The 23,625-nt window shown below is 40.9% G+C and overlaps 1 protein-coding gene across 2 annotated transcripts in view; it reads right to left on the reverse strand.

Annotated features, from left to right (window-relative positions):
• The window catches only part of LOC149467580 (dimethylaniline monooxygenase [N-oxide-forming] 2-like), a 49,874-nt gene that overhangs the window by 17,471 nt on the left and 8,778 nt on the right, over positions 1 to 23,625 (reverse strand). For both annotated transcript variants that reach the window (XM_089671552.1, XM_089671554.1), the window contains exons 2-5: positions 16,468 to 16,614; positions 16,196 to 16,384; positions 11,843 to 12,005; positions 3,799 to 3,941 (exon numbers count right to left, since the gene is read on the reverse strand). In XM_089671552.1, the coding sequence (XP_089527678.1) occupies positions 3,799 to 3,941; positions 11,843 to 12,005; positions 16,196 to 16,384; positions 16,468 to 16,599 (627 nt within the window). In that variant the 5' untranslated portion in view covers positions 16,600 to 16,614. The remainder of the gene's footprint in view (positions 1 to 3,798; positions 3,942 to 11,842; positions 12,006 to 16,195; positions 16,385 to 16,467; positions 16,615 to 23,625) is intronic.

The raw sequence follows: 23,625 nt of genomic DNA on the forward strand, positions 1-23,625 counted from the left end.
CCTCACCATCATTGCCACTGATCCCATCCCCCCCTACCATCACCTCCTCTGCCACTGATCCCATCCTCCTCACCATCACAGCTGCCACTGATACCCTCCCCCCCGCCACCATCACCGCTGCTACTGATCCCATCTCCCTCACCACCATCACCTCTGCCACTGATCTCATCCCTCCCTCATCACCACTACTGATACTGATTTCATCCAGGGGCATAACTACAGGGGTTGCATGGGTCACAGTTGAGACCCGGTCCCATGCTCCAGGGGGCCCATGTGACCCCCTGTGCACCTGGATAGGTGGGGTGGCAGGGGCAGCATATAGAGGAACTGATCACTCCATTTCCCTCCTGCAGCTACTGATTGCCCACTTCTCCTCTTCTCCATCCTGCAGGCATTCAGCAGCTGTAAGAGGAAAATGGAGAGATCTGTTCCTCTTTATGCTGCCCCACTTATTCAGCTTCTCTCTGCTGCCCCTGGGCCTTCTCTCTGCTGCCCCTCCGACACCAGTGGCAGAAATACCAGGGTTGCAAAGGTTGCACTTACGACAGGACCCTGGTGTTCCACCACTGGGCTCAGAGGGAAGAGCCCCAGCCCCATAAAAAAAAAAAAGGAACATTCATCAGCTGCTCTTTATATGCCCTAAATGCAGTTAAATCATATAAACAGATAAAAGCAATTAGATGGCCAATGGGCAGATTTGGTGGGACGGCCAGTGGGCAGGCCCTAGAAAATGTTGGTAGTCAGGCCCGGGGGGGCCCAGGCCTAAAGCTGTGTAAGGGGCCCCAAAATTTCTGATGGCTGCCCTGGCTATCACTACTTCACACTGTTTAAAACACCAGGAGCTCTGTCTATACATACACAGATGGGAAAATATAAACTGTCTAAATAATCTAATTCTATCTCACTGCTGTGGTGGACACCATGTGGAGTGACGCCACTGATCTGTATCCTATAGTACTTTTAATCTCTGAGTTGTCTGTGGGGACTGGTGTTTAATTTCAGAAATATTTGGTCACTCAATATTCCTCACAATTGAACTCTCCCTAATGACAATAGGTATCAAAGTAATCAATAAAGACCAAACAGCAATTATTATTCATACTTCGTTATCTCGCAAACTTAATTTTACTAGGTGCTGGAAGTCCCCCACATCTCCTGGGATTAGAGAAATAATTGACAATCTCAACATCCAATCTGCAATAGAAAAAAATTATAGCCTTGAAGAACAGCTCTTATGTTAATTTCTAATAAATCTTGGAATACATGGTTTAGGCATCCTAGTTGTGAACTTTCTTAGACTGACAATCTCATTTTGTACACTTTGGACTGGTTAGCTCATTGTTTATTATTATCTGCTGTTTTCTTCTGTATTTTAGATTATAAATGCATATTACATCGGTATTATGTTCCATTGGTGGAATACAACATTGGGATGTAATGGTGTCGCTACATATCAATGCAACTTAGATGTTTTCTTCAAATATGTCACAGAATATCATGATGGATTGAGATGTATGATGTAGCTTACACTTTCTGAGAAGCTGACAACAGTTGCCAATAAAATGCCAACTTTGGTATTGTTCAGTTTTAATTGGTAAAGCAAATAAAAAGAAATGTTTCTAAAGCCTATAATTTTTGAATTGACTGCAGAACATCAGGATTTGGGAAATGTGTAAGAGAGAATTTCCCTCATTTTGTAGGGGTCTCCTTTCACCTTTTGTTGTGTGTACATGAAAAAATAAGTTAAGAAACATCTCCTGGATTGGATACAGATGGCAAAAAAGTATGGGTTTTAAGCATCCTACACTATCTGAAATAGAAAAAAAATGTGGTTTCAGAAGTCCATGACAATTTTTATAAGCTTATTGAGTTATTTTCTTGCATGGAGAGACTGGCAAGAAAAGTTGCGCTCTGTATGTAAGGAAACCTGAAATTGTTTTATATGCAAAAAATACCTTTTTCATAAAGTATTTGTAAATTTACTTTAGCTGTAAATAATAGTAGGTTTCCAGAAGAGAGAACAATTGATGCAAGACATCCAGGTTTTATGACCCACAAATGCTAAATTAGATGCAGCCCCTTGAAAATTATTATTATTATTATACAGTGTTTATATAGCACCAAAAAGTTTGCTCAGCGCTGTACAATATAGTGGGGGACAGTACATGAGAGAATACAGTAACAAAACAATATACGAGAGGTTCGAGGGCCCTGCTCTTTCGAGCTTACAATCTAGGAAGGAGGGGATGGTGGTACAGGAGGAAGTGGCTGTGGGGGATGGAGTGGTGGGAGGAGTGGAAGAGATCGGCTGTTAGGTGAGGGTGGGATAGGCTTCCCTGAAGAGATGGGTTTTCAGGGTGCACCTAAAGGTGAGGAGGGTAGGTGACAGTCTGATGGATTGGGGTAGTGAGTTCCAGAGGATGGGGGAAGTCCTGGAGAAGTCCTGCAGTCGGGCGTGGTAGGAGGAGACCAGGGAGCTAGAAAGTAGAAGGTCTTGTGAGGAGCGAAGAGTACGGGATGGGTGGTATTTGGATATCAGGTCGGTAAGGTAGTTTGGGGCAGTGTTATGAATGGCTTTGTACGTCATTGTTAGTAGTTTGAATTTAATGTGTTGGGCAATTGGAAGCCAATGGAGGGAATGACAGAGGGGGGTGGCAGATGCGGAGCGGTTGGTAAGATGGATGAGTCGGGCCGCTGAGTTCAGGATAGACTGAAGCGGGGATAGTCTGTGATGAGGTAGGCCGGTGAGGAGGGAGTTGTAGTAGTCGAGTCGTGAGATAATAGGGGAGTGAATGAGTTGTTTAGTAGTGTCTGGGGTTAGGAACGTACGTATTTTGGAGATGTTGCGGAGGTGGAGCCTGCATGAGGTTGCCAGCAACTGGACATGGGGTTGGAAGGACAGATTTGAGTCTAAAGTGACACCTACGACTTTGGCTTGCGGGGTGGGACTGATGGTGGCATTGTTGGTCGTGATGGAGAGGGTGGGGGGGGTGCGGGCTGGGGGGAAAATTAGGAGCTCGGTTTTAAAAAAGGTTTAATTTGAGGAAGTGGAGTGACATCCAGTCTGATATGTTGTTCAGTAGGCAGGTGATTCGGGCAGAGACTGAAGGGGTGAGGCGAAGGGTAGAGAGGTAGATTTGCATGTCATCGGCGTAGAGGTGGTAGTTGAAGCCGTGGGAGTGTATCAGTTGGCCAAGGGAGGAGGTGTAGATGGAGAAGAGGAGGGGCTCGAGGACAGAGCCTTGGGGGACCCCAACAGAGAGGGGCAGGTGGCAGCGTTATAGGTAACGCTGAAGGAGCGTTGGGATAGATAGGAGGAGAGCCAGGAGAGAGCGGAGTCTCTGATGCCAAGGGAGTATAGTTTATTAAGGAGGAGGGGGTGGTCAACTGTGTCGAAGGCCGCGGAGAGGTCGAGGAGTAGGAGGACTGAGTAGTGGCCATTAGCTTTGGCGGTTAGCAGGTCATTAGTGATTTTGAGTAGGGCAGTTTCGGTGGAGTGCAGGGGATGGAAGCCAGCCAAAATAACTCTGAACAAAAATCTTTATACCCTTTAAAGAAATAAAAACCATGTCGCAGGAGTAATAAGGTCCAAACAAAAGCTGCCCATTTCCCCAACGCAGCTCCGTTTTTAAGTTTTACCTGTAATTTACAGTTTACTTTTCCACCAAATCTAAACAATATTAAGTGAAAAAAGTTTCTCTGCTAAAACTGTTTAACAATAAAGGTCATTGACAAGCAAATCTCTTCAGTCACAGGATAAATCTATACCTCTATACCTCTATCTATATTGATCTATACCTGTGAGGCAAGTGTGCACAGTTCAGTTGAGATGTCGACTCCAGTATTACCCATTCCAACAATTAGCACTCTTTTTCCATCATAACCAGCTGGTCTTTTGTACTCTCTGGAATGTAAGACTTTTCCTTTGAAATTTTTAATACCTTATGCAAACAAAGAAAATAATTTCAGAATAGAGTAGGCTGAGGTTACAAACATAAAAAACACCAGATTATCAATCCAAACTGTACTCGTCTCTCTGTTTTTCATATGCTAAATTAGCCTAAAATGTTGGTCATTTTAAACATTGTAAAACCCTTTTTATGGAAAATCAAGCAAAAGTCAATAAACATTGTTGATATTTCTATTCAATTATCCAGCCAACTTTGGATTCAACTTTGCTTTTTGAATTCTCATAGTATTGCTTCACAAAAGGATCTGTAACCACTGAAGAACATACGTTTTCTTGTACTTTTGTTGTCTACTCTGTTGTACAGTATAGTTTGGCTAGTGTTTTTTTTGTTTTGTTTTGTGTTTTTGCTGTATTCACCATTGCTTTTTTGCTTATTATTTTAGGATCTTGTGACAAAATGTAGTGGTATGCACCTTCTGCTCTGTATTCAATAGTGAATGCACAACCTTCAGCTCTGTGTGTACAACTAGACATAGTTCTTGATGCTCTGTGTCCACCACCTGTCTACCTAGTTCCATTCTTTTTTGCACAACTCTGTACTACTGTATGTCCATTCCATCAACTCAGGAGATAGCAAGTGGCTTGAAACCAGCTTCTCTTCCCTCACTCCAGCTATTACACCACACTTGCATTCCCTCTAGAAAAACTGTGTGCATTTGCCTTTACATTGCAACCCCTTTCAGCTACCATACCTATAAGAATGAGTCACAAGTCAAGAGCATTAACACCTCTGTGTTGTCAGACATGCTTTTCTAGCCATCAAAAAGTCCTCTGTGGTCTCTTAGCAAGTTTGTAATTATCACACAGTTGACATAACATCTATTATGACATTACAACATACTCCCTTAACTCTGCAACTGATCACATATTTTAATAACATATATTTAAAAGGGCTTTTTTCTCCAGCACTTCCAAAAGGATGCATGGTTAGTAAATGGGTTACACAGCCAAATTATTTTGTGTGATCCATGTGTGCTAGCGATATTAACTCTGTTTAGTAACAATAAACCATAACAATTTAAAGCAGACCTTGAACTAAAAAAACAAAATCTACTTACTTGCTTACACCTACAGCATTCTTCTTCAAGATCACAGGGAGTGCTGGATAGCCCACAGCTCACTCCAGCTCAGTGCAGGAGTATCTTCTCACAAGATCTGGGCTATTATCAACTATAGGGAACATTACTTTGGAATGCAAGGTCCCAGGGGCGGACTGACCATTTGGAAACTCGGGCACGGCCCGAGGGCCCGGGGTCAGTAGGGGGCCCCATGAGATGCCCCTGGTACCTTTTTCATAGGCTTTTTTGAGTTTGGGCAAGGACACAGGGGCCCCATGATCCCCTATTGCCCGGGGGCCCCATGAGTTGTCAGTCCACCCCTGCAAGGTCCACTTTTATTCACACTCACTATTAAGGGTTGAGATCAATTTCATTTTAATTGTTTTAGGTTTATACCTGTTGTTATAGCTCTGACGTTATTAAAGAAAGAAAATGTGTTCAAACACACTATACACTCCCTTCAAACACACCACAGCTAGCTCAGTTCAGTATAGAGGTAAACCATAGTAGTTGTTTGTAAAGTTCAGTAACCCAGAGCAACAAATCAGATTTCACCCTCAGGTGTTATTGAAAGATGAATTCTATTGGGCATCCCAAACTTTACCAGATATTTCTTGGCTGCACAGATTACATCATTAATCTCTATAATTACTCTATATTTGTATATCTCTATAAATCTCTATACCACAAAATATGCTCCCTTATGGGTTGATTTGGAAGCATTTCTCCATTCCCCAGTTTCTCATAACTCACTCCCATGGCTTCCTCCAAAATCCAGGCCTACATCTATAAGTCCTTTGTTGAGCTATTTTCCAAGTTTGGGACTCTATCAAGCACTCCAGCAACTTAATATGACCTTGTTTGCCTCTCCTTCCTCTTCTGGGCAACCCTATAATTACTAATAGAGACCTTTTGACTCAATTCTTGTTCGAACATATCTGCCACCGTACACATCTTTCTTCCACAATTATCTCTATTATCTACTCACAGCTGAATTAAACTTATGTTTAAGTGGGAACATGACCTTAAAGGTGCTAAAGATAGAGAAGATTGGGTACAAATTTGGACCATGATAGCTTGCTCTATCAACATGCTCAAACTTGAATCTGCCTATACATCTGTCTCCAGATGGTATTTGGTTCCTACCCACCGAGCACACCTTTACCCAAATTTCTCCAGCACCTGTTTTCGGGGCTGCTCCCTTCCAGGAGATGTATTTCATACATGGTTGTTGTGCTCCATGAGCTGTAGATTTGGACAAAGATCCTTAAACAGTTACAAATGTTACTATCCTGCCCTTCTCCTAGCAATCCTTGGTACATCCTATTGCATCTGAAACCTCCAGATCATATGAGGTCCCAGCTTAAACTGGCTTCCTATATTTTATTAGCAGCAAAAACAGCCCGTTGCAAAAGCCTGGAAACAATAGTATGTTCTGTTTTCGGAAGTCCATCGCCACATAGACACCTTTACTAACAAAAAGCTCACTAGCATTCTCCTAGATACATATAATAAATGTCTTAAAACCTGAGCCCCATGGATAGAATATGCTCACCTCTTCATGGCCCCAGTAAGCTATGGACTGCTATAGGCATTGAAGCCCTAGGTTTCTGGTTAGGGTGCTCCCAATGTCCTCTCGTTCTATTTTCAATTTTCTATCCAATTTTACTTCCTTTTCTTTTTTTTTTCCTCTTGGCCCCCAGGCCAGGGAGGCCTTTGTTGATATATTTTTTGACTATCCTCTATATAGCAGACCCAACTCTCAGTTTATGGTTAACTCATGATTTACACCCCCCTTTTATTTCTTCCCTCCACCTTTTTTTCTTTTTATTTGTTCTCCTGTTGTTTGTACAATGTGAATTGTTACCGTAAAACTAGTATAAAACTTGCCATTCTCACTGATCTTTATATTAATCTCCACTATTGTCTCCAGTGACTTATGGATGCATTCTGGAATTCTCCCATATGTTGGTTACTTTTCTATATTTGTACGGGTTCTATTTTGTATCCTATAAAATGTTAATAAAAAACTTATTGACGTGAAAGATTCATTCTAATTGGATCCTATGGATTGCTGCTTTTTATTTGAAAGCATATTACGGGGTACACATTAAAATAGTCCACTTTTTATTTTGTAACAACAACAAAAAATCATGATAAGGGTTTTAAGCCTTCCCTGGGCTACCCAAAACTAAAAAAAGTTTTTGCTTTTGTAAGTAAACTCCAATTAACCTAATAGAAAAATGAGATGATTTAAAGCTGAAGTTTAGTGAACATTGTTTTTTAAACAGCATCAGGGATTACAGCAATGAAGTGTGTCCCATGTGTGGGTGGCTGCTGCTTACAATGGAAAACCTCAGCCCTCTGCTATCGGATAGCTCAGATGAGGGAAATTTTTGGTAATATCAGCAACTGCACCTGTTATAGGTCCCAGTCAGAAGTGCCAAATATGCCGTCCATACTATATTCCCACAATGTAAAGTATTCTGTAATTGGAGGAGGCAGACCTTTCATTCACCTAACCATTCTTCAATCACAGAATGCTTTGCATTGTGGGAATCTATAGTACGGGTGCTATGAATGGAGTCTGGGGTCAAAGGGAGAACATCATTTTTGAGACGTGGCTGTCACAGGCGCAGCCAATGATATTAAACCCCACAGCACTAGAGGATCACCACTGTGGGGGTATTTAGGGGCAAACTAAGGATTGAGGAGACTGAGGATTTCTACTGTAGTACATGAGACACATTTCATTGCTTGCGAGTAGCATCCCTGGTGCTGTTAAAAAAAAAACATTAACTTTAAATACATACTTATTGTAATTGTGTCACCTTTTAAAATTATTATTTCTGTCATTAGAAGCAGAAGTAGTAAAATTATGTAACGGCGACAATTAGTGAATATTGACTATTATATTATCATTTTAACTGATACTGCTTGATAATAGATATTTTATATACTTGTAAGATAAACTTCTAATAGTGTACCTTATATAGTGTACACATTTCATGTAAGGATGAGCAAATCTGAATAGGCTCAGTTCACCAAGGGCTCTGTCCATTTTTTGGGGTAATAGGCAAACTACTGTCAAAATAGGCATGGGAAACTGGGTACTGCCATGGGGGACATGTATTAATGCAAAATACATGTCAGAAGGGAGATGGTCCACATACAGAAGGAGATGGACTTTTCATGTGGTGTCACTGATTTCAGTCTGATTTATTGCATATTGAAGAAAATTCTTTTTCTATGTAGCTTTAGCAGCAACATAAAATAAAAAAATGTATGTGACTTGCGAGCCAAACTATATATTCAATCAAGTGTTTCTATGGATCGCCAACATTTAACACTTAACTCAAACTGTGCAACCTAATGATACATTTATAAATGTAGCGATCCTTAAAAATATATTAATCCATGCTTGTGATTTGTGATAAACGCATAACATAATCAAATCATACTTTTATAGATAAAACAATTATAGTGACATGATTTCAATAAATAAAAATGTCCACATATAAAAAATGTGATTATTACTTTGCTCTAAAAAATATAGTCCCATTACTCAATAAGTGATCCAAAAATCGTGACGTTGTGACTTATTAATCATAAAATAGTGACTTTCCGTGATCCTCCAACCAGTAAGATTGTGCGCTCACCTCCTTCTATGCCTAAAAAGTAGGCTACACATGCTTGTGGTGCACACAACCTGGAACCTGCTGGAACAGCTGTAGCATATCATGGATATGTGATCTTTCCTATGGATACCTCGATAAGCCCCTTATTAGCTGGATATCTTTGCAGGGATTAATCCCTCCTTGATCTGCCAGAAATCACCTGCTTTTCTCCTCCTGATTATCTCCTCCTCATTCGTTCCTCAGCTCCTTCTGTGCCTAAAAAGTAGGCTACACACGCTTGTGGTTCACACAACCTGGAACCTGCTGGAACAGCTGTATCATATCATGGATATGTGATCTTTCCTATGGATACCTCAATAAGCCCCTTATTAGCTGGATAGCAGCAACATGTTTTTCATTAAATAGTAATAGGACTGCTTTGATTGTCTGATAGAAATTGAATAGTAGTTCACTGATGTTCTCATTAGCACAACTGTCCTGTGGCTGGCCAATTTCTAGCACACTCGCATTAAGAATTTAGAGATGGCAAATACTACAGCAGTGTAAATCTAGCCAGCAGCAGGACATTTTTAATGAGGGAGAATTGGCCAAAATGTACAAGGGAAAAGTAATACAGGCAGGTGTTATTCTACAAAAATTAAGACACTGCCAATGACACAACATTGTAAAATTGGCCAGCACTAGGACCAGGGGTGTATTTACCACAAGGCAAACAAGGCATTTGCCTAGGGCGGCATTTTGCAGGGGGGTCAGCACTGCCCCTCGGAAGAAGGGACACATGCGGCATGGGGACTTGGTGGGTCCGGAGACAGGCTGAGAGTTTCATGATGGTTTATGCACAGCCCAACTCTCATTCCCGGGGATATCCGGAGCTGTGAAGGTGAGTGTCTTTCTCTCAAGACTCAGGTGGGAGGCAGGAGTGTTGTTGGTCAATGTCAGGCTCTTTCTACGGGGGGGTGCCAATTTTTGTGTTGCCTAGGGCAGCATAAAACCTAAATACGGCACTGACTCGGACCATTAAAAATAGGGTAGGTCCATATTTATTAGAGACAAAGACCGCAAGCTGGAAATTTGCTATAGGAATAAGGATACTTCAGAAGATAGAGAAGTTTAAAATTGGCCAGCAGCAGGACAGTTTTAATAATGGATAATAGAGCTAACCAGTATGTCTAATTGTTATTTATGGGGATGAGGGGGTACAGTGAATGTAAACAATATAATGTACAGTGATTAAGGTGCACATTGTTCCTCACTTAATTTTTTTTTCCTTCAAACAATGCAGCTATGTACAAAAGGCAGCTCCAAGAACAGATGGTCAGTAACAAATGAATCCTGCACTTTGAGCACCACAAATGTTGAAAAAAAAAAACCCCTACCAACATAAAATAAAATTTCAAAAAAAGAAAAACAAAATAAGAAGAGAACTAAAAAAAACACCTCTGAAACAAAACCCTCAAAGGCACCATTTTTTAAGGGAATCCATGCTGCAAAAAAAAAAAAAGGGTTTAACTTAACCCCTTGATGCCGATCACACGCAAATATGCGGCCTCTCGGCGTCTGGGCCTTGATGCCGAGCGGCCGCATATTTGCGTGCAATTAAAAAATATATATGTGCTGAGAGGGCATGCCCTGCACGCTCCCAGCACATATGTCCGCTACTCCCAGAAAGGTCCCAATCTCCACTTTGGATCAGGACCTTTTCAGATCATGTGACCACCGTGATGGCGAATCATGGCTGTCACATGACCCTAAAACCCCACCCCTCCTCCTGGCTTCTGAAACTCCTAAAGGGCCGGGAAGCACCAGCACCAAGAGGTTAAATAAAGCCCCTATCTGCATAAAATAGTAAACAATATCCCTCCTGCCTAGTAAATGAAAGCTGGAAAAATAAATTTGCAGCAAAAGAAAAGTTTGCAATTGACAGGACAGCAGCTAAAAGTAACTGCAGACCTCAATCAACCACAAAATAAAAGACAAAAATGCCCACAGTATTAATAACAATAGTAGGAGAAGGAAATGCAGCAAGAAGGTTGATTGTCCAAATATTCAGAATTAATGTACCGTATTTTCCGGCGTATAAGACGACATTTTAACCCCTGGAAATCGTCTACAAAGTCGGGGGTCGTCTTATACGCCGGGTGCTGTGCTGAAACCTTACCGTACTTCCGGGTTGACGCTACTGCGCATGTCTTCGGCAGCAGTAGACGATCGCGGATCACCATAGCTCGCAGAACTGCATGAGACGTCGGATGCAGCAGTGCTCGATTGAGCTTGACTGAAACTGTGATATGCAGAGAAGGGATACACAGTGATTCTGCGCATGTCACAGTTTCAGTCACGATCAATCGAGCACTGAACGGCTGCATCCGACGTCTCATGCAGTTCTGCGAGGAATGGCGATCAGTGATCGTCTACTGCTGCCGAAGACGTGCAGAAGCGTCAGCTCGGAAGTACCGGTATGGTACTGCTGCATCCGACCTTGTCCCCTTAACTTCTATGAGATACGGTAATTAATTATTAATATTATAATGTCTGTGGCAGTTCTGTGCAATTTATGGTATCTTGGAGACAGGCAGGGCTGGGCAGGCAGGGAGAGCTGACCCACCCAATCCAAGCAGGCTTTGTATGCAGTGTGCACAGTGTGCACAGAAAATACTGGTACATTGCTTGCCGTGATTGGTTGGAAGAGGGGGGTAGTCTTATACGGCGAGTATAGCCCAAACCCTATATTTTAACAGAAAAAGTAGGGGGGTCGTCTTATACGCCCAGTCGTCTTATACGCCGGAAAATACGGTATACTTTCCTAACTAAGACAAATCTCTCCCTAAACAGTTTATCAACTTTCCCTAGCTTTTCCCTACAGCAACTATAAATACACTTACACTATAACTGCCATGTGCCCACCCACCTACTTGTTATAGAGAGAGAGCTTGCTTATACAAAAGCCCTTCTTGGCCTTTCTAAGCCTACTAGTCATAGTGTAAACGTTATCCTGGGGGAATTTACACATAAATTTGCCACAACCACAAATTGCGAACCTGCCGACACACTTGCAAACTTAACTCTATTGACAAACTTGAACTTCATCCCTAATTGCATGCTGGTCATGTTATGTATAATAATTTGACTACATTCACATGAAAAGATATATTCAGTAAAATCCTTGTACACATTACCTGGAAGACTGTCTATTGGTATCTCAGCATCCACATGTTGACCAGTGCAAACTAAAATTGCATCAAAGATAGCAGTCTTTTTTTCACCATCACTTTCTGTAGTAACATTCCACTGACCATTTACAGGAAAGTCTGGATGTTTCTCAACTTGGCACACTGTTGTCTATGTGAAAAACACAAAAATATATGTCTTCTGTATCCAGTAGATGTCAAAGCATGAATATTAGCTGGTTCAGATGAAGAACAACGAGCAAAATGTATAACTAGTAAAAATGTAGAAATGAAAGAGGCTCAAATCCAAATATATATATATATATATATATAGAGAGAGAGAGAGAGAGAGAGAGAGAGAGATACATATACACATACATACACACACACACACAAGCACATATTGATTGTGATGTTTTTTAATATCACAATAGGTGAGCATCACTTGGTGCAGTCTTTTGGGGCTCATCAGTTCAGGAATGGCTCAATGTAACGAACCGCCCACAAGGAAGCCATGTTACCAACCCACATCGCAAAAATATAATCTATAAATCTATACTAAAGATGACACTGCACATGTAAAACATAATCCGCATAGCTTTACTTTTTTCTATCATGTTCATAAAGGCATTAGCATAGGGTGGTCGACATGACTTCCCATAGCTGCTCCACTCAATTGCAAAACTTGTCTCTTCACGTACAATAGTTATTTTCCAAAACCAAACATAAATGTTCCAGAAAGAATTGAATTTGTTATTTAGTATACATTCCGTTTTCTTTCAGCAAATCTTTCATTGCTATACACCCTTCCATGTGATTAATAAATTGGCTCACCTGAGATTGCAAGACTATGTCTTATCACTAAAAATTCATTGCAGCTCAAATAAAGGATTAAGGTTGATAAGATTTTGTCCAAATGCTTTGCTGTGTCTAAACATACAAAGCTCTAGAATTGTATATGATTCTGGATCTTTGGTAAGTTGTATATTACCAGAGCAATAGAGTGTTGAATATATGCATACTCCTGTAGCTCTTTATATATTTAGATTTTTCACTGATCAATTTGATTTTACACATACATTATGCTCAAAACCAGATTTCCTGACAATTGTTTAAAGGTAGCTGTGTCATCAAACAGTTTCATTACCTCTTTCATATTATTCAGAATCTAATTTTTAAGTCCACAAACGTGCAAAAAACGAAAAAACCCGTAAGTGTTCACAAAAAAAGTGCAAGTGCAAAACACCACACGAAAAAGTGCACTTAGGGGTCTGCTTTGTCCTTCCCCCGAAGGGGATGTACCTCTACCCTGATCCCCCAGGGCACAAAGCTCCTGACAGGGACAAGGTTCCCATTTGGTCCACCTAGCCAAAAGGCCTGGCGGACCCCGTTCCTTGTGGCCAGCCGAAGCCAGCCACTCAGTACTTGGCCAGGGGGTTCTCCCGAAGAGAAAACCCCCTAGGGACAGGGGAGGAAGGAACCAAAAATTGCCAGAAGGCCTGGTCCTGAGGGCGCTGTGCAGAAAAAGTGGTAAACACAGTGGCCATGTGCCTTTTCACACTGTGGGGTCCCACACCCAGGTGTTATTCAGAATCTAATATCACAGCCAAACCACCCTAATCGTCTGGTTTGATTGTCATATCCACTTGGCCACGACTCCAATGCATGTATTTCCTTCTTACCATGGTTATGGGTACATGATCCATCAAGCTATTATTGGTTAACAGATCCTCATCAAATATAATTTTCTCAATGAACATCTCAGCTGGTGGAAATGTAGTAGGTGGTGGCAGTGGTGCATTTTGGTTTTGTGCTGCCCTAGGCAAGACTAAAATCACCCCCCCCCACCCACGCATCTAGATTTGTCCCACTCCTTCCTGTTTAAGATCCACCCCTTCATCTGGAAACTCTACCCCTTCCTCTTTAGGCTCCATCTCTTTCTATTAGAGCTCGGCCACTCCACAGCACCATGGTAATTCATTGAAAACTGCAAGCCAACAGCTGCTAAGGCTTTCGGGACTTGCAGCTCATTCATTCACGAAAGTCCATGAATTCCTCCCACTGACACCAACGATGGAGCACTATTCCTCCCACTGGCACCAATGATGGGAAATTATTCCTCTCACTGACACTAATGATGGGGCACAATTCCTCCCACTGACACCAATGATTGGGCACTATTCCTCCCACTGACACCAACGATGGGACACTATTCCTCCCACACTGACATTAATGATGGGGCACTATTTCTCCCACTGACACCAATGATGGGGCGCTATTCCTCCCACTGACACCAGTGGGAGAAATAGTGCCCCATCATAAGTGTCAGTGTGGGAGGAATAGTGTCCCATCATTGGTGTCAGTGGGAGGAATAGTGCCCCATCATTAATGTCAGTGTGGGAGGAATAGTGTCCCATCGTTGGGGTCAGTGGGAGGAATAGTGCCCAATCATTGGTGTCAGTGGGAGGAATTGTGCCCCATCATTAGTGTCAGTGGGAGGAATAGTGCCCTATCATTGGTGTCAGTGGGAGGAATAGTGCCCCATCGTTGATGTCAGTGGGAGGAATATTGCCCCAACATTGGTGTCAGTGACACCAATGATGGAGTACTATTCCTCCTACACCGACACTAATGATGGGGCACTATTACTCCCACTGACACCAATGATGCTTACATTGCTGACCCCTGCTCCAGCCTGGGCTCTCTTCCTCTCCCATCCACAGCCAGCATATCTGGCTGCAGCAGCACCCTCTGCTCTGCCAATATCCCGGCCACACGGCACAGACACTTACCTTACCAATCAGACACTTACCTTACCGGCCGCTCTCCTCCTCTTCGCTAGCTCCGGCCAAACCCTCACTTTCCTTGATCCTCGTGTTGCCGCTCGGCTCCTCCTCTCTGCCTGTGTGCTTTCCCTAAGCTACAGATCCGGTGGCCAATCACCGACAAGGAGGTGGAGCTTGCAGAGGGAGAGACAGACTGCCATAGGCCACCCAGTGATCCTGGGGGTGTGGCCAGATGAGTGGGGCAGCATGTCACCCAGAAGGAAAATTCCCGCCCACATTATCATGCAATCAGTGCATATTTCTTCATGCTTTCAACAATGTCTTCTGCTTTAGATTCATAAAATAAAAATATAATTTTATAAAATAATTACAAATTCCAGGTGCACATTAACCACTTTAGCTCACACGCTTGTACACACCCTATGGACTGGAGTCATTTTTACATTTCTGCTATGGACCTGTGTATTCTGTCTATGGGCCTCTCTGTGTAATTTTAACTTTTTGATTACTTAATATATACAAGGTAATATATTATTTTTTAGAACAAGCAAAACCTTCTTTTGATGGTATTTTCTGGCAAAAAAATTTTATTTTTAATGTAATCCACAAGATTATAAGAAAACAAAAAAAACACACTTTCCTTCAATTTGATCAGCGCTGGTTTAAAAAATAGTGTTACTGTATATAAAAAAAAATATATTTTATTTTACAGTTCATCCTGTTTACAATGATGTAAAAATGTGGTTCAGGTGCAAATCATTGCAAAGGTATTTACAAATGAAATAAAGACTGTATCCAAGCCTTACATCACCAAGTGTAATGCAAAGGGTCGGATCTAGTGGTGTAAAGCATGCTGCCACTGGACTCTACAGCAGTGGAGACAAGTTCTCTGGAATGACAAATCACGCTTCTCTGTCTGGCAATCCGATGGACGTGTCTGGGTTTGGTGGTTGCCAGGAGAATGGTGCTTGCCTGACTGAGTTGTGCCAAGTATAAAGTTTGCTGGAGGGGGGATTATGGTGAGGGTTTGTTTTTCAGGTGTTGGGCTTGGCCCTTTAGTTTCAGTGAACGGAACTCTTAAGGCATCAGCATACCAAAGACAATTTGGACAATTTCATGCTCACAACTTTGTGGGAATAGTTTGGAGATGGCCCCTTCCTTTTCCAACATGACTGCACACCAGTGCACAAAGCAAGGCCCCAAAAGACATGGATGAGCGAGTTTGGGGTGAAGGAACTTGACTGGACTGCACAGAATCCTGACCTCAACCCGATAGAACACCTTTGGGATGAATTAGAGCAGAGACTGCAAGCCAGGCCTCCTCTTCGGAAATCAGTGCCTGACCTAACAAATGCGCTTCTGGAAGAATGGTCAAACATACCCATAGACACACTCCTAAACCTTGTGGACAGCCTTCCCAGAAGAGATGAAGCTGTTCTAGCTGCAAAGGGTAGGCCAACTCAATATTGAACCCTACGGACTAAGACTGGGATGCCATTAAAATTAATTTGCTTATATATATATATATATATATATATATATATATATATATAGTATAAATGTATGTATATCTTACCTTGAATTGAATGTATTTTGTCAACTTAAAATTTTCTGCATATAACTTGATGTATTCAAAGTATTTCCGATTAGGTAGGAAATTGGGAAAATCTGAGGGCATTGGAAAATCACTGAAACACATAGTTTCTTTGGAAACATTGGTAACCAAAGAGCTATAGATGCTGGCTCTTTTATCCTCCAATTCATCCTGGAATATATAGAGTTGATTAACATAACATTTGTATAAACATTCAATACAAAAATGTTGTAAAACTATGGAAATTAACTCACTGTAAACCTCCAAAGACCTCCAATATCACAACTTTTTTCAAAACATGTGGGTTCCAATCCTTCTTCCAAGCATGCTTTGATAGCAGTCAAGCCACTAACTCCTGATCCAATTACTGCTACTTTCTTAACCATTGTGTTATCTACAAACTAGAATAATGGAAATGTCATTAATAGTCAAATTTAGTAATAAACACATACTGTATATGTAGTTAGTATTTTGAATTGCACAGTAATATTTGTTTACTGTAGATAAGCATTTGTTCTCCAAGTCACTGTCAATTTATTTTGTTTCTGCATGTAGCAAGTCTTCTTATTGTAGGATGGAGCTATACAAGAAGGTTTTCAAATACTGGTTAAAAGGAAAACCCATTGAACTAGTGCACTGTGTGTAATAGTATGTCACTCTAGATCTGTTCTGACATGCGCTCCTAAACTAGGGCTGCTAGAATATTTAGAGGCACTTGGTCTTGTAGTTCATGGTAAATCTTCTGCAGCTTCTTCTTATGCATATACAAGGTTTGAGTAACATATTTATGTGAATTAGCTTGCTGAATAAATGTAAACGATCCTGTGCTTTAGCCATGTATGTTCTCATTTTCCCCTATATACAGTTGCAAGAAAAAGTATGTGAACCCCTTGGGATTACGTGGAGTTTTGCATGAATTGGGCATAAAATGTGCTCTGAACGTCATCTAAGTCACAACAATAGAAGAACACAGTCTGCTGAACATAATACTACACAAACATTAGATGTTTCCGTGGTTTAATTGCACATAACATGTAAACATTCACAGTGCAGGGAGGAAAAAGTATGTGAACCTTTGGACTTATTAACTGGTTGACCCTCCTTTTGGCAGCAATAACCTCAACCAAACGTTTCCTGTTGTTGCAGATCAGACCTGCACAACGATCTGGAGTAATTTTGGACCACTTCTCTTCACAAAACTGTTTCAGTGTAGCAATATTCTTGGGATGTCTGGTGTGAATCGCTCTCTTAAGGTCATGCCACAGCATTTCAATCGGGTTGAGGTCAGGACTCTAACTGGGCCACTCCAGAAGGCGTATTCTGTGCTGTTGCAGCCATTGTTTTGTTGAATGACTTGTATGCTTTGGGTCATTGTCCTGTTGCATCACCCATCCTCTGCGGAGCTTCAGTTGGCGGACAGATGGTCGTACGTTTTCTTGCAAAATGTCTTGATAAACTCTGGAATTCATTTTCCCATCAATGACAACAATCCGTCCAGGCCCTGAGGCAGCAAAGCAGCCCCAAACCATGATGATCCCTCCGCCATGTTTTACAGTGGGGATGAGGTTTTGATGTTGGTGTGCTGGGCCTTTTTTTCTCCACACATAGTGTTGTGTGTTCTTCCCAAACAACTCAATCTTGGTTTCATCTGTCCACAGTATATTTTGCCAGTAATGCTGTGGAACATCCAGGTGCTCTTTTGCAAACTTCAAATGTGCTGCAATATTCTTTTTGGACAGCAATGGCTTCCTCCATGGTGTCCTCCCATGTACTCCATTCTTGTTTAATGTTTTCCTTATTGTAGATGTGTCAACAAAAATGTTAGCATGTGCCAGAGATTTCTGTAGGTCTTTAGCCGACACTCTGGGATTCTTCTTTACCTCATGCAGCATTCTGCGCTGTGCTCTTGCAGTCATTTTTACAGGATGACCATGCCTAGGAAGAGTAGCAACAGTGCTAAACTTTCTCCATTTGTAGACAGTCTGTCTTACCGTGGACACATGAACATCAAGGCTTTTGGAGATACTTTTGTAACCCTTTGCAGCTTCATGCAAGTCAACAATTCTTGATTGTAGGTCTTCTGAGAGCTCTTTTCTGCGAGGCATGGTTCACATCAGACAGTGCTTCTTGAAACCAGTAAACCCAAAACAGGTGTGTGTTTTTTAAGGGCAGGACAGCTGTCAGCAACACATCCAATATCATCACACTGATTAGAGTCAAGGTTGGCTCACTCCTGGCTCCAATTAGCTCTGGGAGAAGTCATTAAGCCAGGGCCTCACATACTTTTTCCTCCCTGCACTGTGAATGTTTACATGTTATGTGCAATTAAACCATGGCAACATCTAATGTTTGTGTAGTATTATGTTCAGCAGACTGTGTTCTTCTATTGTTGTGACTTAGATGACGTTCAGAGCACATTTTATGCCCAATTCATGCAAAACTCCACGTAATCCCAAGGGGTTCACATACTTTTTCTTGCAACTGTACATACAATACTTTCTTTAACTTTCTTTCCACTCTATGTGCATTCAGTCCCAATGTTTTAATAAGGGTGCCACTTTTTAGGGTAAAACTTTTTAAAGCCAAACTTACATTTTTCCATATTTGCTAAAAAAGAAAAAGTGGAACAATTTCTGAACCACTATAGAAGTGGTGCTTGTTTAAAAAATGTGTTTTTTTAAATCAATAGTATTTATGGATTTAATTGTTTGTTTTTTGTTTTTTTTAATGCAGGTTTCTGGGGCAATTCAGGCTGAGTATGTGATGAAGAATACACAGATTATACAAACACAATAAATGGTAACATAAGTCAATGCACTAAGGCCGATATCAAATATGTGTTGTTTTCTCTAATTGTTTTTGTTTACAAACGATTTTATTGTACATGAGTAGACAGTAGAACAACAGCACACTTTAAAAGTGATATAGTCAGCAAAAACAAGGCACTTTTGAAAAGTACAATACATAAAGGTATATTAACATAACAAAGAAGATAAGAAAAAAAAGAGGAAGTTACAAGTGCATGAAGTACGTAAACGACAAAGTAGGTTAGGTGATACACCTGTCAATAGTACATGCCAGCCAACTTTTACTGGGGATGTTATTAAGCATGTAATAAGTGTCTGCAATCTCTCCATGACTCCCATTTTTTATCGTATAAGTGCATCTTATCCAGTAGGGTATAATGAATGCGTTCCATAAGCATTACAGTGTCAATTCTGTGTAAAACGGAGTCCAAGGGTACAACATTGGACCTCCAATGTAGGGCAATAGACCATAAAGTGGCAATACATAATGTGTGTATCAATCTCAGATTGGCATCAGAGACCCCTGGGATATGGGCCCCCAATAAACAGGTCTGCATGGACAATCGTATCGGGGCACCCGACAATAAGGCAGCGACCTCAGAAATCCTACGCCAGATCAAAGATATGGTCGGGCAATCCCAAAATATATGAACCAAAGTACCCGTGCAGTCACAGCCCCGAAAACATAGAGGGGACGTTTTGTGGAAACAGTACATGTAGTCTTGACGGGGTATAATACCATCTGGTTAGAACTTTAAGGGCCGTCTCACGAACCGAAAGAGATCTAGAGCTCTTGCATATATTATCCACCATGGAATCCCAATCCTCATCCGAAAAAGTGACGCCACAATCCTCCTCCCATTTTCGTCTGTACAAAGGGGGAGCATGAAAAAGACAGATCAAAAATTGGTGATAAAGATTTGAGATAAGACCCCTACCCCTGGGAGAGTCACGGCTGATACGTTCAAAAAAGGAAATCGGAGAGGATGGGGTAAGGCCAAAGTGCGCCTTAAAAAAGTGCCTAATCTGTCTATAACGAAGGTACTCACGAAGAGGAACATCAAACAACACGCGCAGCATATCAAAGGTAATATAAGATCCTCCTCTTTGGAAATCAGATAATCTGATAAAAGATCGATCATACCACCAACGAAACATATGAGGGGAAGAAAAGGCTACAACAAAAGTAGGATCCCCAAAAAATGACACACCTGGGGGAATAGAAGAGACTAAACCCAATTTAGATTTGTGTTTGGACCAAAGCGTCAGTGAGCGAGTCACTATGGAGTTATGAAAAACAGTCGATCGGGGGGAGATGTTAGACCATAAAATTCCCGGTAAATAAAAAGGACGTATCGACTGAGACTCAAACTTGATCCACGGGATTTGAGAGTTAATAGTAGCCCATTGTGACAATTGCGCAAAACGAGCCGAGAGATAATATAGCCAAAAGTTAGGAAGACCGAGACCTCCCGACCGTTGTGAGCGATACAAAATGGATGAGGCAAAACGTGGATGCTTATTTCCCCAAATAAAATTATTAATAGTCCGCTGAAAATGATCCAAAAAGGTTTTTGAGACCGGAACTGGAAGTGCTCTAAAAAGATAAAGCAATTTGGGCAAAATATTCATTTTAACCGCCGTGACTCTACCCAGAAAGGAGATATGATAACCGTGCCAGATCTTCAGTAGAGTAGAGAGACGCGATACACATGGTGGATAATTAGCCGCAAATATATCCGAGTATCTGGGAGTGAGGTTAATCCCCAGATAGGATATCCTGTCCTTGACCCAGCGAAATGGGAAAGAACTACGGAGAGATGCACTTAGGGAGTCAGGAACATTAACAGGCATGACCACAGATTTGGTAAAATTAACAGTGAGACCGGACACTTTGGCAAAATCGTTCAATACAGCACACAAGTTAGGTAAAGAAGTCAACGGGTTAGTAATAAAAAGCATAACATCATCAGCATACATGCTCAATTGAAAATGTGAAACTAATAATGAATAGCCAGAAATATCCGAATGTGATTTAATCGCCAATGCCAAAGGTTCCAACACCAGCGCAAATAAAAGGGGTGAAAGAGGACAGCCCTGGCGGGTACCTCTACCGAATGTAAAGAAGTCAGAGTTACAGCCAGGAAGCCTAATTCTCGTTTTAGGAGAGTCATACAGGGCATGTATGCCTGCCATTCTCTAATTGTTTTATCTAATGTACAGCTACAATATAACATCACTTGTGATATGCACACTTCAGGTTAGTGATGCTAACATTATTGAAGACAGGAAGAGAAGGGCAGCTAGCATCTTCATTATCAGGTCAGCATTGGCAGTCCACATATTTCTCTCAGTACAGATTTCCTTTAAAAATACTGTGTTGAGGGATCTTTGTTAGTAATACTTTGACTTTATGAACATTATATAGTGCAAACACAATGAAACTGATGTACTAAATGAATACATTTTTCACTTAACTCAGTCTGATATAAAGCTTCACCCCAATCGCCTGGTCATGTGAAAAAGGAATTTCTATTTATTTTCATGTTGCTACACAGGACAAGATGTTTATAGTGAACATAGGATCACTTGGTTAAATAAAAAATATACTCCTTTCGTAAATCAGCTCCAGTGTGCCTGCCTTTTCTAGGAACAGAAAATACTGTAACAGGAATTATAATATTATACAGTATACGATTATTGGACCTTGCAGAAATATTCTCATAAAGTATATGTCTGCTTATAGTTTACAGTATAGTTACAAAGTCTAAAAGTGATTATTTTTACTGTAAGCATAGAATGAGTATAAACATGATGATTTGAATGTTGAGTCATTTTTTACTGCTTCCAAACGGGCAAAGGATAAGCCATAACGATGAAAATTGAATATCTTGACTTTCGTTCAGGAAAATCAAGGAATTACAAACTTCTACATTTATTTATTCAGTGTTATCTAATACAAATAGCATTAAGGTGAAAGGAAAACAGAGAACCAATATCTAAACATAGACAAAATGTTCAAAATGTAAAAGAATATAAAAATACAATAACGGATAGATTCAAGATACACTTTTATGAATAGAATTAAAGTGGTTGTAAAGACTGAAGGTTGTTTACCTTCAGCCAGTGAGGAGGAATCGGGGGCAGGGGCGGATCTGTGCTCTGTGTGTCTTAGGCCTCATGCACACAGGGCATTTTTGCAGCCACTTTTAGGGGCGTTAAGCATTTGTTTTTTTACTGCTTCCAAACGGCCCTCTATGTTATCCTATGTGTCCATGTACACAGACTTTTAGAAGCATTTAGTACCCATAGTGCTTATTAGCAGGAAAACAAAAACCCAGAGCCAATGTGTCCAGGAGCAGCAGCGTTTTGGCAGAAAAAAATTCTGACGTGGCTAAACGCGTCTAAATGCACCTAAACATGTCTAAATGCTAGGCGCGTTTAGCGCTTGAGCATAAATTAATTTCAATGGTCAGAATAAATTATCATTCTGGCCAATCAAATTAATTAACATCTGAGCACTTGACGATGGTAAACATGCCTAAACGCTTGTAAAAGCGTAGCTACTTTTACAAGCATCAGGCATTTTTTCTGCAAAAACGTTGCTGCCAGGAGGACAGCTATTTTTTTAATGTCCTGTGTGCATGAGGCCTTATGGACACACAGAGGGGGGCTCAGGAGCGAGCATGCACGAGTGCCCCACAGCAAGCAGCTTGCTCTGGAGGCACTCAACAGGTGGGAGGAGCCAGGAGCGCTGGTGGGGGGACTCGAGAAGGGGAGTATTGGGGCTTCTCTGTGAAAAATCATTGCACAGAGCAGGTAATTTTTTTTTTTTTAATTAAGCCTTTAGTATCACTTTAAACGGTTATTTTAAAAAGTTTTACAAGCATAAATGTCTTCATCTTGTAGATACTTACAGTTAGTCAAAAATAAATTTCCTAAATTGCATTTCCTTTTATTGCTCTGTGTTAAAAAGAGTTATAATGGAAATTTTCAATCCCTTTGAATGAGAAGATGAACTTCATTCAGATGAAAAAATTACCCAGACTTCCAGGAATGTAGTTACCAAAAGCTTTTTTGCCAATGAGCTTATGAAACTTAGTTATGAAATACCTATAGATCATAGCAGTATGCCAAAAATTCTCTACCTTACCAATTTTGGTTGTCCAGCAGCTAATCATGTAGAAAAATAAAGCAAAAATATAATTTTCCTATTGTGACCAAAAGCATGTAAGTACAGTCTTCCAAGACTGGCAAATAGATGGGTTAACTACTGATAAATTATTAATCAAAAAATTAAAAAAAAACAAGAAAGATTGGTAATATAGGGATCATGAAGATATAGAAAAATAGAGCCTGGCAAGCTTTTTAGAAATGTATTCCAGCTCTGATTTGCCTGATTTATCTTTGAAATATGTGCCAAGTTCAAATTACATGTCCTATGAATTGGTATTAGGAATAAATATTGTGTTTTTATGGGTGGTTGTGATTTGTGTGGAAGGGAGTTAAACCTTTTTTAACCTTACACATGTAGTAAAAGAAGTAATTATTGTCTTGCTCCAGGACACATTTTGTAGTCTCTAACACGTAGGTATATGTCAAGAA

Source organism: Staurois parvus, unplaced genomic scaffold (genome assembly GCF_062004578.1).
Source record: "Staurois parvus isolate SC_StPar_1 unplaced genomic scaffold, SC_StPar_1.0 ptg000106l, whole genome shotgun sequence".
Lineage (NCBI taxonomy): Eukaryota > Metazoa > Chordata > Amphibia > Anura > Ranidae > Staurois > Staurois parvus.